The sequence below is a fragment of the Pelobates fuscus genome, chromosome 6 (genome assembly GCF_036172605.1).
Source record: "Pelobates fuscus isolate aPelFus1 chromosome 6, aPelFus1.pri, whole genome shotgun sequence".
NCBI classification, from domain to species: Eukaryota; Metazoa; Chordata; class Amphibia; order Anura; family Pelobatidae; genus Pelobates; species Pelobates fuscus.
In genome coordinates, this window is record NC_086322.1 from 197,854,443 (window position 1) to 197,867,463 (window position 13,021).

Here is a 13,021-nt window from a genome sequence, read left to right on the forward strand (position 1 = left end):
TTTTAGAATTTGGTATGTTTGTCTTGTAAGCCTAATAGCCATAAAAGAAAACAAAATTGCCACACAAAAGTATATATTTATATAAAGTAGACACCACAGGCTATTTACCTAAGGTTGTTTTGACACTTTCTACGTAGCCATTTTACCGCCAACCTCTGCTAAATATTGGTGTAAAATTGTGTTTTTTGGGGGTTTTCGCACACAAACTTATAACAAAGAACTTCTCATGTGTATTTTGTAAAGTTGGTGTGTGCTATTCCTGTACAAAGTTTTATAATGTGTTCAGTTACTTCTGCTGAGTACAACGGTACCCCCATTGTATGTCTTTGTCACTATTTCGTGAAGCTACAGTGCCATATAGGAGACCTGTCCTTTTCAGTATTCACAGTAGAATTTTGAGAGACGGATTTAATGAGCCTATGCTTCCATTTGGGGTATTATAGTAGTTTGACTGTTCAAAAAAAAACCACAAAGGCCTACCATTTGTAAAAGTAGACACTCCAGGGTATCTCATAAGGTGCATATTGTGCCTTAACATGCCCCCATTTTTTTACCATTACATGCCAAAGTATGTGGTAAAAAATAATTTTGTGCATATTTTACATACGGATTGCATTTTTGCTGGGCATTTTGTATATTTCATGTGTGCCACTAAGTTCAAACCCCCCAAATTATGCTCAGCTAAGTCTTCTGAGTAAAAGGACACCCCCATTGTATGTCTATGGCACTATTTCGTGAAGCTACAGTGCCATACAGGAGACCTGTCCTTTTCAGTATTCACAGTAGAATTTTGAGAGACGGATTTAATGAGCCTATGCTTCCATTTGGGGTATTATAACAGTTTGACTGTTCAAAACACCCCACAAAGGCCTACCATTTGTAAAAGAAGACACTCCAGGGTATCTCATAAGGTGCATATTGTGCCTTAACATGCCCCCATTTTTTTACCATTACATGCCAAAGTATGTGGTAAAAAATAATTTTGTGCATTTTTTACATACGGATTGCATTTTTGCTGGGCATTTTGTATATTTCATGTGTGCCACTAAGTTCAAACCCCCCAAATTATGCTCAGCTAAGTCTTCTGAGTAAAAGGACACCCCCATTGTATGTCTATGGCATTATTTTGTGAAGCTACAGTGCCATATAGGAGACCAAGCCATATCAGTTTTGACCGAACTTTGAATTTTGACGCCGGGCCTATGTGCAATTTCCAAGCATCTTTGCAGGTTTTAAATTCAAACTACCCCACAAAGGCCTACCATTTCTTAAAGTAGACACTCCAGGTTATTTCAAAAGGCATATTTTGAACCTTAGCGTGGGATCATTTTTCCGCTAGCGTGTACCAGGTGTAGTGGTTATAAGCGTTTTTTTCTGCCTTTTTGACACACAAAGTGAGTTTGCACAGTATATTTTGCAAACCATATGTGTACTACCACTGTATAATACTTCATATTTTGCTCAGCTATGTCTGCTGAGTACAAAAATACCCCCGTATGTACCTTTGCCAGGTATATGTGGACATCGGAGGGGCACATTTGGGACACAGCCATTCCATTTTTTTTCAAATTTTGAATTTTTACGCTGTGCCCATGTCCCATTTTAGAGTATTTTACCAGGCTATATAATCCAAATACCCCATAAAGCCATACCATTTCTTAAAGAAGACATCCCAGGGTATTTCAAAAGGCATATTTTGAACCTTAGCGTGGGATCATTTTTCCGCTAGCTTGTACCAGGTGTAGTGGTAATAAGCGTTTTTTCTGCCTTTTTGACACACAAAGTGAGTTTGCACAGTATATTTTGCAAACCTTATGTGTACTACCACTGTATAATACTTCATATGTTGCTCAGCTATGTCTGCTGAGTACAAAAATACCCCCGTATGTACCTTTGCCAGGTATATGTGGACATCGGAGGGGCACATTTGGGACACAGCCATTCCATTTTTTTTCAAACTTAAAATTTTTACGCTGTGCCCATGTCCCATTTTAGAGTATTTTACCAGGCTATATAAACCAAATACCCCATAAAGCCACACCATTTCTTAAAGAAGACATCCCAGGGTATTTCAAAAGGCATATTTTGAACCTTAGCGTGGGATCATTTTTCCGCTAGCTTGTACCAGGTGTAGTGGTAATGAGCGTTATTAAATGTATTTTTTTACTTTTTAAAACTTTTTTTACTTTTTAAAACTATTTTTTAAACTTTTGTTTTGATTATTCATTTTTTGAAAGTTTCCTAAACTTTCGTAAAACTTTTTTTTACAGATTTAACATTTTTCTAAGCTTTTTTTTTACGTTAACCCCTAACTAGCAGTAAGCAGCACTAACAGTAAATTCCCCATTTTCCCATAAATCCCACCCACCCCAGCTAGCAAAATATTTAATTATACAATATTTAAATTAGTTAATTAAATAAATTTAGCCCCTGAGGGTTAAAAAATAAATAAAAGTTAATCGTCAGGGGTTAAAAAAAAAATTAGAACAGTATAATACTGTGATCTGTATTTTGATCACTGTAGGCAGTGATCGACTGGCAGGGAAGGGGTTAATTTTTATTTGGACTGGGTAAAGGGTTTATTTTTTTAAATTTTTTACTTAAATGTTATTAAAACTTTTTTTTTAACTTAATTTTTTAACTTTTTAAAGCTTATTTTTAAACTTTTTTTAACGTTAACCCCTAGTTAGCGTAATACTAAATCCCCCAATTCCCCACTAACTTCCACCCTCCCCAGCTAGCTAAATTTATAATTTAAAAATATTTAAATTAATTAATAAAATAAATTGAACCCCTGAGGGTTAAAAAAAAAAGAATTAACCCTCAGGGGTTAAAAAAAAAATCAGATCTTAGTAAAATGTAATCCCTGCCAATTGATCACTGTAGTCAGTGATCAATTGGCAGGGAAGGGGTTAATTTTTTATTAAAATGGGTAAAGGGGGGGTAAAGGGGGGTGGGATTTTAATTTTACAATGTTTTCTTTCCACCAGGGGGCAGGATCACTGAAGATCCGTCTCCCTGCACTTCACACAGAACCAGGAAGTGCAGGGAGGCGGAGGTGAGTATAGAGAGCACATGTGCCCGCTCTGGCATGCTGTCAGAGCGGGCACATGTACTCTGACAGCCCGATCCGGTGCTCCCGGTTTGCCTCTAATGCAGAGGCAGACCGGAGCACCATTAACCCCGCGATCGCCGCGATTGCGGCGATCTGGGGTTAATTTTAACGGGTGACGGACGAGGTCCGTCACTCGTCATTAACGCATTCCCCTGAGTGACGGACCTCGTCCGTCACTCGTCGTTAAGGGGTTAAGTCCTTTGCAATTTTTCTCAAATTCAGGTCATGGATATAACAACACAATCAGTGCTGAATTATTCATCATGATTATTATTTTTGAAGGCTTCATGCATTTCATTTATTTCTATTGTATTTCTGGCAGGTAGCTCTGATTTCTAAAAATATCTCTATAGCAAGTAGAAATATGGTTTTCTGCCTGCTCATACCTACTAATATGGCTTCCCAGAGAGGCACACCTACTCAAGAAAGGAGTGGGTATGCCCACTGGCTGGGTCACTGCTGAAGTTGCTGGAAAGGCTGGCTGACGGGTTTTTTCTCCTCCTTTTTTGATTTATTTAATTAAGTTTCTTTTTTGCCATTTGCCTGATTACCTAGGACCACCCACTTTGAGGCTCTGGATATGGGAATTTTTTTTAGTCACCTCCAGTTAGACCTGTGTCAGGGAGCTACTTTAAACTAGCAAGCACCTACCCCTTTAGGTCAGGCTCTGGTTGGTACATCCCCATCCCTCCTCTTTACCTGTCCTTCCCCTGTTTTGTTCCCCTTAGGATTATTAAAAGGTAGGGCTGTCTATATTATTTTTCCGGATTACTCTCCCATTTATGGACCTTTGGGTCCAATTTTTTCTTGTCTAAAAAACATAAAACATCTTCACCACTGTACTACCTAATAGAAAAAAGACAAACACCAGTAGGCAATAACTTCTGCAGTGCAAATCACCACATGAAAACTATGATGCTAACTATAGTCAAAAGATGTTCTAGATTAATAGAAGGCTGAACATTTTTAGGAATATAAAAATATGAACATATCTGCCACTCTGAAAACAAGGGAATAACTAAATTCAGAACATATAGTCTGGTCAACATAACATGTAGCATATATTCAGTGCTTTGAATGCATTCAGAAGTACTATGTAAATTAACTCTATTAGTTATTATTATTATTACTATTGTCATTTATAAAGCGCCAACAGATTCAGTAGCGCTTTACAATATTATATTAGGGAGGGATTTAACTATAAATAGGACAATTACAAAAAACTTACAGGAACGATAGGTTGAAGAAGACCCTGCTCAAATGAGTTTACAGTCTAGAGGAGGTGAAGTATAAAGCACAACAGGACAGGAGATAGCAATCAAATAGTATGAGAGTGGAGTAGAACTGAAGGAGAGAGTAAAGTGCTGCCCTTTAGGAGAGAGCAAGTAACAGGTATGTGAGGTAGAGGTTACCCTGGGAGGCCATAAGCTTTCCTAAAGAGATGGGCTTTAAGGCACTTTTTAAGCGATTGAAGACTAGGGGAGAGCCTGAATATGGTAGGCAGGTTTAAGGAACATCTGACTATTCACTCCTCAGTGAAATAATATTTTTTTACATTGATCTAATTGCATACTGTTTTTTGTCACTTCTACCCAATATACTACAGTGTGTGGGAGCTTCTGGCTGTCTGGTATGTCTCTGCCTGGTGTGTATAGCAGTCAAAAGTGGAAGTTTTAGCAAGAAGCAGCGGGTGCTAGTGTGGCATGCGTCTGCTTAGCTCGCTTGTCAGCTACGCCTCCCAAAAATGCATTTTTAAATCATTAAAGCCACTGTGTCCCCAGAGCTCTTCTAAACGGTGGCCATCTAAGATGGTGGCCAAGACACGCCCTTTTAATTTGTTTTTCTATATGAGAGTGCAATATAATGTACTGTAAAGGGGAATTTGAAAAGTTATATGCAAGGACATTTGCTTAATAGTTTATTTAAAAATATGAATACAACAATAATAGACATTTACCTGTGGCTGGTGCAGACTAGATTATACACTTACTTCCAGATTGGCACTGTTTGAGCAAGAAAGTGAGTAGGCTGGGATTTCTAGCCTGTGACAATCCGCCCTTTAAAAAACCTGTCTTTTTTAACCAGCATAAAGTATAAAGGTAGATACTTAGACACCAGGAAAATGGTTTAACAAATATTTTATTTTTAAAAAAAACAGGTGGTTGCTGATCCATGGGTATTCTTATTATCCGAACAACTTGATGGGTGGACAAGTACAGAACAAAAATTCCTTCACAAAATGTCCTTAGTGGCCAGACTGGCACTTGCTCAGTCTTGGCTACAATCATACGTACCAACCCATGGACATGATGCTCCTAAAACTCAAAGACAATTATCCAATGGATAAGTTGAGTGCCCAGGTAAGAGGGACCATGAAGACATTTACAAAGGTGTGGGAACTGTGGGAGACCTTCTCTGGTGATGATTAGCGGTAGACTGATAGATGGATCTATTTTTACCACCAGCGGCTGACCAGCCTCTTGGGTGGGACAGACAGGCAGCATTCTGAGTGTGTATATAAGCACAAGTGCCTGGTGCCACTTTGTTCTCCTTCAGTGGTGACACCTTTTTATTCTTCTTCTATCTTTTCTTGTTTCTTTTTTTCTCTCTTCCTCTGTTCTTTCATTATACTCCTGAAGGGATATCGCCAAAACTTCTTGGAGAAAGGGTTATAGTATGGCTGTATGTTACTGTATTTGATGGTGGATGGCAAATGCACATATTAATGCGTAAAATAATGACACAGGTGCTACAAGTAAATCCTCTACCAGAATCTAGAGCGTTGTATCACCTGAAGAGTTTTTTGGGTGCAAACTAATATATTTATAGTACTGGCCTTATCACACGATTGCTGTACTATGTACATATCAATGTACTTCACCACAGTCTCTTTGTGCATATTGCCTTGTGTAACTTAGCGTTATTTACTTGTATTGTTATCTACTGTCAATATACTTTTATATACCTGATTTTCAAGCTTAAGCAAAGAATAAAAAAAAACAAGAAAATGGATTATAAGGGTCATAAAACCTCCACATGTACTGGGTGGGAAGACAACACTACGATCTACTTGCAAACCCCATGCATTCTGCGAGATTAAGGTGTCTGATTGGTTATTGGGTTAGAAGTTTTGTTGACCTGAGTCATGCTTAGTCTATAAAGGTTTGGTTACTATGTAGATGGATTAACAACAAAAAAAAAACTTTACATTGGACCTTAACTTAACCCCAGCATTCCGTCATTGGGAAATCGAACTGTAGGAAGTGATCCACGTAAGTGATCCATAAGTGATCCATAAGCAATATCTCTGCTTATTTTTTGTTGGCCATATTTTGTAGGGTAGAGACTAATTCTCCCAAAAGTACCCTTGCAGTAGATTCCCCTACTGTGCTAGCAGCTTAGCCATGCTCACAGATAATTTAAGTCTACATTTTAGTGTTTTGTTTTATCCCCTTTTGTTTTCATGGTCTTTGACTACATACACTCAGTGGCAGGTAAGAGGTGAGATGTCCTGCACTCAAGCTTTTTTTTGATTGTAAGCTCACATCTTTAGTGACACCCAGCACAAAGTTACTGTATTGCTATTGGTGCAATCATAGTCATATGCTCACAAAACCTCCTAGCTATATTACAGAGCAGCATAGGTTTAGTACTTCTCACTGACTCTATTACGGGGTGCCTGAACCATGAGGGAGCAATTATAATGGTCTGCACCAGCCGGAGGTGCAGACCACACACACCACCATCAGATCACCAGGGTATTATTTTTACTTAGTATATTGCCCCCCCCCCCAAAAAATAAAATAAATAAATAAATAACATGCACTTTTCATGGAGGCAGCAATATCCTCAGATACTGCATCCCTCTGCCAGAGATCCCTAGGGAGAATAAAGAGAATTATAGTATAATTTGTTAACCTATTTTGCTACATGATATTCCAACTCAGTTATTCACTGAAGTGAGAAAAAAAAGGTGAATTGAAAATTAATTTCAAATTTAAGGTCACATTAGCCAATCTGGAAATATTCTGTAGGCCAGCTAAGCTTTCCATTCAGCTGCTCTGGTCTTAAAATTGAAATTCACTTTGAACTCTCACCTTAGTAAATAACCCTGTATGTGTACCTATTAGCAATATTTATTAAAACATATAGAAATACATATATCTTATAGAAAAACATATATCCTGTAACTCTGAATGATGCTACCTTCTCTGTTAATTTATGATTCTTTGATCACAAAAGAATATCTATTAATATCTATGCAGTCGAACCATTTGTCGTCTAGCAAACAGAAACTGCACAGTAGATATTGATAACCAGAAATGTGTGGAAGCATTTTCTACTGAAATGTATGATGAACACATAATGAAAGGGTGAAACTGTTTTCCGAGCTCAGCAAATACAAAGAAGATTAAAAACCAAACATTCGTGTCATAATAGAAAATTGAGTAAGACACCTCTATGTTCTATAAAACCGTTGTCTTCTACTTACTTGCTAGATCTGGAAACATAATTTAATGTCAATACGTACAATCCAGTTTATTGTATAGCACAAAGAGTTTGGGTAGCTTGGTTGAAAGCAATGGTGGCCTTTAATATGAAGGGCATCTTTTTTTGCTTTGTCTTATTTAATACTTATCTGAACAGAGACCTGAATCTATAATCTGGTAAACATACAGCTAAAATGTATAACCAGTCATCCTGACATGAATCTAAATTTATTCTCCATGACACATCCCTTCAATGAATCGAAAGGACATAGTTCTGTCTTGAAAGTGACAGTAGTATTTATCCTTTTCCTTAACCTTGAAACATTCAGAAAAATATACACATTATTTCTACCATACAGGTATATTTCTCAATATGTGAACATGCCATTAACATTTATTTAAACAATGCACTTGATTGAGATGTTGACTTTTTGCAATGGTGAGCCATGCATGCATTCAGTTTAGATTGACAAACAATGGGATCATGGTCCTACAAACATTAACAGTGAGGTCTAAGATAGGGCATGTGCATGGAGAAAACTGATAATGGCTTCTAACACTCACAATGTTCACAGAAAATTACTATGCATTTAACAAAAAAAGAGTTACACAAAGTCATAATTTGAATATTGTTACAGCAATGTCTATTGTGGATGTCAGACAGTATCTATCTGGCATTATAACAAGATTGTAGCCAGATAACTATAGTGTCTGGGAAATCAAAATTTCCAAGTCTAATAAGCAGTCACAATAAACTTTACTTGTCTGTAACCCCTTAAGGACACATGACATGCGTGAGTGACATGTCATGATTCCCTTTTATTCCAGAAGTTTGGTCGTTAAGGGGTTAAAGTGATGGTAATTATAACTTTAATGTTTACAATAATACCATCTTTATTAGAACGGTTAAAGGAATACTCAAATAAGTAAAAAAAAATACTTCAGGATTTTTATCTCTGGATCCTTGCAATTCACTTTGTTCACTAGTTTTCTATCTTTGATATTTTTCATTTATTTTATTTGAACAGATATCATATTCATTGTTACTTAATGTACTAAAACACAATCTAATGTGTACATAAAAATGTGTCCACAAAATAAATATGTTATTATCCCTTTTACTTTCAACTCTGTATATAAGTAGACTAAAGTTGATATTGCTGTATGTGGAAGAAGGCACTCACGGTGAGGTTTTGTGCAATGGTATTTTAGAGAGTTATCTCTATATAGTAATCAAAATAATTACACAGGGTAATCAACTAAACTCTAAATGGCTTTTTACTGAAATGGATAAAACAATTTGGTGCTGTACTGGTTTATTCACAATGCAATTTAACAATGTTTGGATTTGCAGAGAATACTCTGGTCTGGATTTCAGCCGGACTGAATGCTGCTGGGTGGCTGAAATCTGGGCTGAGATTGCTATATTTGAAGAATCTGAACTATTTGGCTGCTGGCTGCTGGCTGCTGGCTGCTCTAGTCCAATGGGAAGTCCGAGAGAAGTGAGACTTGCTTGTAAGAGCGCTTACAAACCAACCAATCAGAGCCTAATAAGAATTAAAAATGTGCGAGAGCCTTCATAAAATATTATTCCGCCTTGAAGCTCACTTGGATCTATATGCGTTGCTTTGTAAAAATTTTTCATCATGTTTTTGTGAATTTTTTTTTTTTTAATAGTAACATAGGGATGTAAGGGATTTGTATGTATATTTTTTTCCTGAAAGTCATTAGATTTATTGGAACCCCTCACTAGGAACTACACTAGGTTTTCAACCCTGCCTACTGACCACGGGTGTGTGCAGAGGGCAGGGTGTTGTACTGCCTGGATCCAAGGATGAAATGCTGCTACCTTCATCAAAATGACTCCCACATCCATTATGCTATGCAGTGTGTGTAGTGGATGCATTGTGTGTGCATATTGGATGCAGAGTGTGTGTTTGTGTAGTGGGTGCAGTGTGTGTAGTGGATACAGTGTGTGAAATGAATGCAGAGTGTGGGTATAGTGGATGCAGTGTGTATTTGTGTAATGCATGCAGTGTGTGTAGTGGATGCAGTGTCTGTGTTTGTGTAGTGAAAGCAACGTCTGTTTGTGTAGTGGATGCAGTGTCTGTGTTGGTGTGGGACTAAACTTTTGGGACACTGATCATGTTTCAGAGTGAGCAGCTTAAACTACAGACCTGAGGACTCAACCATGAACGAGGTACAATAGCTTTATTCATTTTCAAACCCAGTGTACATGTGTTGAGGGCCTGCTCTATTACTCTGTATATTTTTTTTTAATGTTCTTTATATAATAATTTATTTTATAGCACCACAAATTAGCACCTTGTTAGACTATTTATTTATCTCCTTTTTTTATTATATTGACGGCTATTTTCTTACTTGTTCGGGAACAAATTCCTGATCAACTCCTACACTAGTCAAACTCACAAAATTTAGACCTAGCATAACAATGGTTTAGTTAACCTCATATAAAGATAGACTTGGTAGTTTAGTTTCTAAATGTTGGTGAATTTCACCATATGATTTTGCCTAAATTTACTATAGCATATTTGACCTATTTCAAATATAAATTAATATTGAAAGAAAGATAGTTCATGGGTAGGAAGGTACAGTTGTAGGTCATAACAATAATGGCTAAAATGAAAAACTGGCAAATAGTAATAGAATTTCCTCACTTATATGCAAACAATTTAGCTACTGGGAACAGTTGTTCCTTGGACAAAATAATGCACTTGGCTATTTCCCTTTAGATGTCAAAAAAAGATGACTGTACTGTTAATGTTACGAACATATACACTGCTTAATGATCATATATCATATCATACCTTAAAAGGAAGACTTCTCTCAGCGATGGGACTAATTGGAAGTGAAGTTGTACTACTTGTCGGGCTCATGTCAGCACTCTGTAAATGGAATAAAATAGATAAAATGAGATATGTGTGGCTTACAAATAACACAATATGTCAACAAAAGGATAAAAAAGAACCATATAATGGCAGATTCCTTTCCTAATAATCAAAAGAGAGCCATGCAAATCCTACTTTGGCATCAAATTTACATCAGTATTTTGTGCTTTAAAGCTTTTATGGTCGGTTTTAAAGTTGACATGTTTTTCCATCAAAACAAATGCTGTAGTCCTGTGACAGCCTGTCTTGCTTTTCCCTATGAGGGTTTGGATAACAGAAAAAAGCAAAAAATAAAACTGTCCTTTGAGTACAAATGTATTAATGTGACAAGTATGAATGGTAGATGTCACATTTAAAAAAAATAAAAAATAGTTCAGAAGCAAAAGATGATACAAATTTGTAAAATGCATAGACCAGTCAATGCCACTACATGGATCATAACACAATAAGTAGTGTAATTGCGATTGGGCAAATAATTCCCTGGAAGCCCAGGGTGGTGTACGTCAAGGAACTCTCTCTTCTTGATGGTCTAAACTAGATGCTGGGGAATTGTGTCTACCTAACATACATTTATTTTCCTCATTGTTTTTCAGCTTCATGACAGTAACCAGGTAAGCACGAGACCCTCAAAAAACTGTTTGCATAGTTGATTTTGCCATCTTGTTATGCAACAAAAAGAAAGATTCCTTAATCAGTTTCTCTGGATTTACACAGAAAGCTATTATTTGTGCAGGTCGAAATTTTTTACAGATATTTGGTGAAGGCCATTCAGCAGCCAAAACAGCAGGAAAGAAGGAAAAATTATGTCTGTGCTGACATGCAAGAACAGCTACAATATTATCTGGCCTAATGGCTATGCAACGTCAGCCATTTTTGAAAAATTTGCCAAAATGTGTTTATTATATATCTGGATTGAAAACAAATAGGAAGTAGGAGATAATTTGAATTTATAATGATTAATAGTATTCTTTTTTACTTTTACTATCTTGTATTAATGAAAAATAGGAGCAGTTGTCATTTTAAATAAAAAAGGGGATTTATCCAACAATGAAAGGAAAAGTCAATGGACAATTGTCCGCCCACTCACCCCTTCCACCGTGACAAGAACAAAGTTTCCTACACATCCAGTCTGTAGTGTCAGTCACCATTCTTCAGGTTTCTGTGTTTTGAAGTGCCCTAGCACCAGGAGGAGGAGCAATTTAATTTGAAATTAAATTGTTTATTCAAAAAATGAAAAGATCGAGTCGGTGAGTGGGTAGTCAATTGCCTACTCACTTTTTTCCCTTTTATTTCACTGTCACACACCTCATCAAACCCCCTCAAAGATGAGTAGTTCATAAAAATAGAATCATTAAGAAATACTCACACTGATTGTGTTGGGATTCCACTGAAATTCCATTCTAGTCAAGAGATATACTGATACAAAGTTGGGACTAGTATTTTTCCCACATCTGACAAAGCTTGACACAAAACTTAGCAACCATTGTCAAGCCTTGTCCTGTCCCCCAGGCATAACTAGTGACAGCTGCAGAAAAATTAAGCTCTTTCTATGGAGGATCCTGCTGTCTCATGGGATCCTCGGTAGACCTCAATACTGTAAGAGTACGGCGCTAATATCACTCATGGCAGCTGAAGCATCAGAAGTTGAAGAGGAGCAACAAAAAGGTGATGGCAACGTGCAAGACGGACAGGTACAGGTAAGTAAATTTCACCTTCCATGACCCCCCTTCCCAGCTCCCGGACCCTAAGAAGTGATATCACCATTAGGGGTCTTTGCAAAATATGCAAAGACTCCAGATGGTGACAGAGCTGCTTTAACTCAATAAACCTTACTATTTAGTGAATAAATCCACTGAATATGATTGTATTTTGACATCTCTGGTGCATTTTGATACAATTGCCTAATTTGACAGAAGCCAGACAGAAGCCAGTACATAATGCATATGATTGTTACTGAAGGACTTTCTACGTGGATTTAATATAAAATGTACTGTCTTTACTTTCCAAGTTAAAGTGCTTTAAATGTAGTTAATACACTGGAAACTGGAACAGACAAACTTAGTTCTAATTCTGTGTATTGGGTCCAAAGGCAAGTTTAATTTATAGGGCAGGATGGAATAATCACCATTGACACAAAGGGAATCTTTCTGCTAATCATGTTTCCCAAGAATCGCTCTTCATATATTTCCCTCATTATTTATTCAATGGGTAAGGTAATAATATCTTGAATATAAAGTTGTATGGAAACTTTGCTTTATATATAATTTAGACGGCTTTGCAGATACTGATTATATAGTATAATACTAAAAAAGTTTAAATAAAAAGTAAAAAATAAAATATTATTTTTATTAAACACATGATTACTTATATAACTGCAAGAGGCATATGTTCAAAGTGCTCCCTAGATGAAAGTATTGACGTAAATAATGACAAAGACTGGGTGTTCCATGTTAAGAATAGACAATTCACTCCATCTTTCCAAACAATTCTTCCTTTCATGCATGCAT

The 13,021-nt window shown here is 36.7% G+C and overlaps 1 protein-coding gene across 1 annotated transcript in view; it reads right to left on the reverse strand.

Moving 5' to 3' along the window:
• Window positions 1–13,021, reverse strand: part of CCSER1 (coiled-coil serine rich protein 1) — a 964,914-nt gene that overhangs the window by 261,313 nt on the left and 690,580 nt on the right. Inside the window, exon 7 of the mRNA XM_063458635.1 lies at window positions 10,434–10,511. Within this exon, the coding sequence (XP_063314705.1) occupies window positions 10,434–10,511 (78 nt within the window). The remainder of the gene's footprint in view (window positions 1–10,433; window positions 10,512–13,021) is intronic.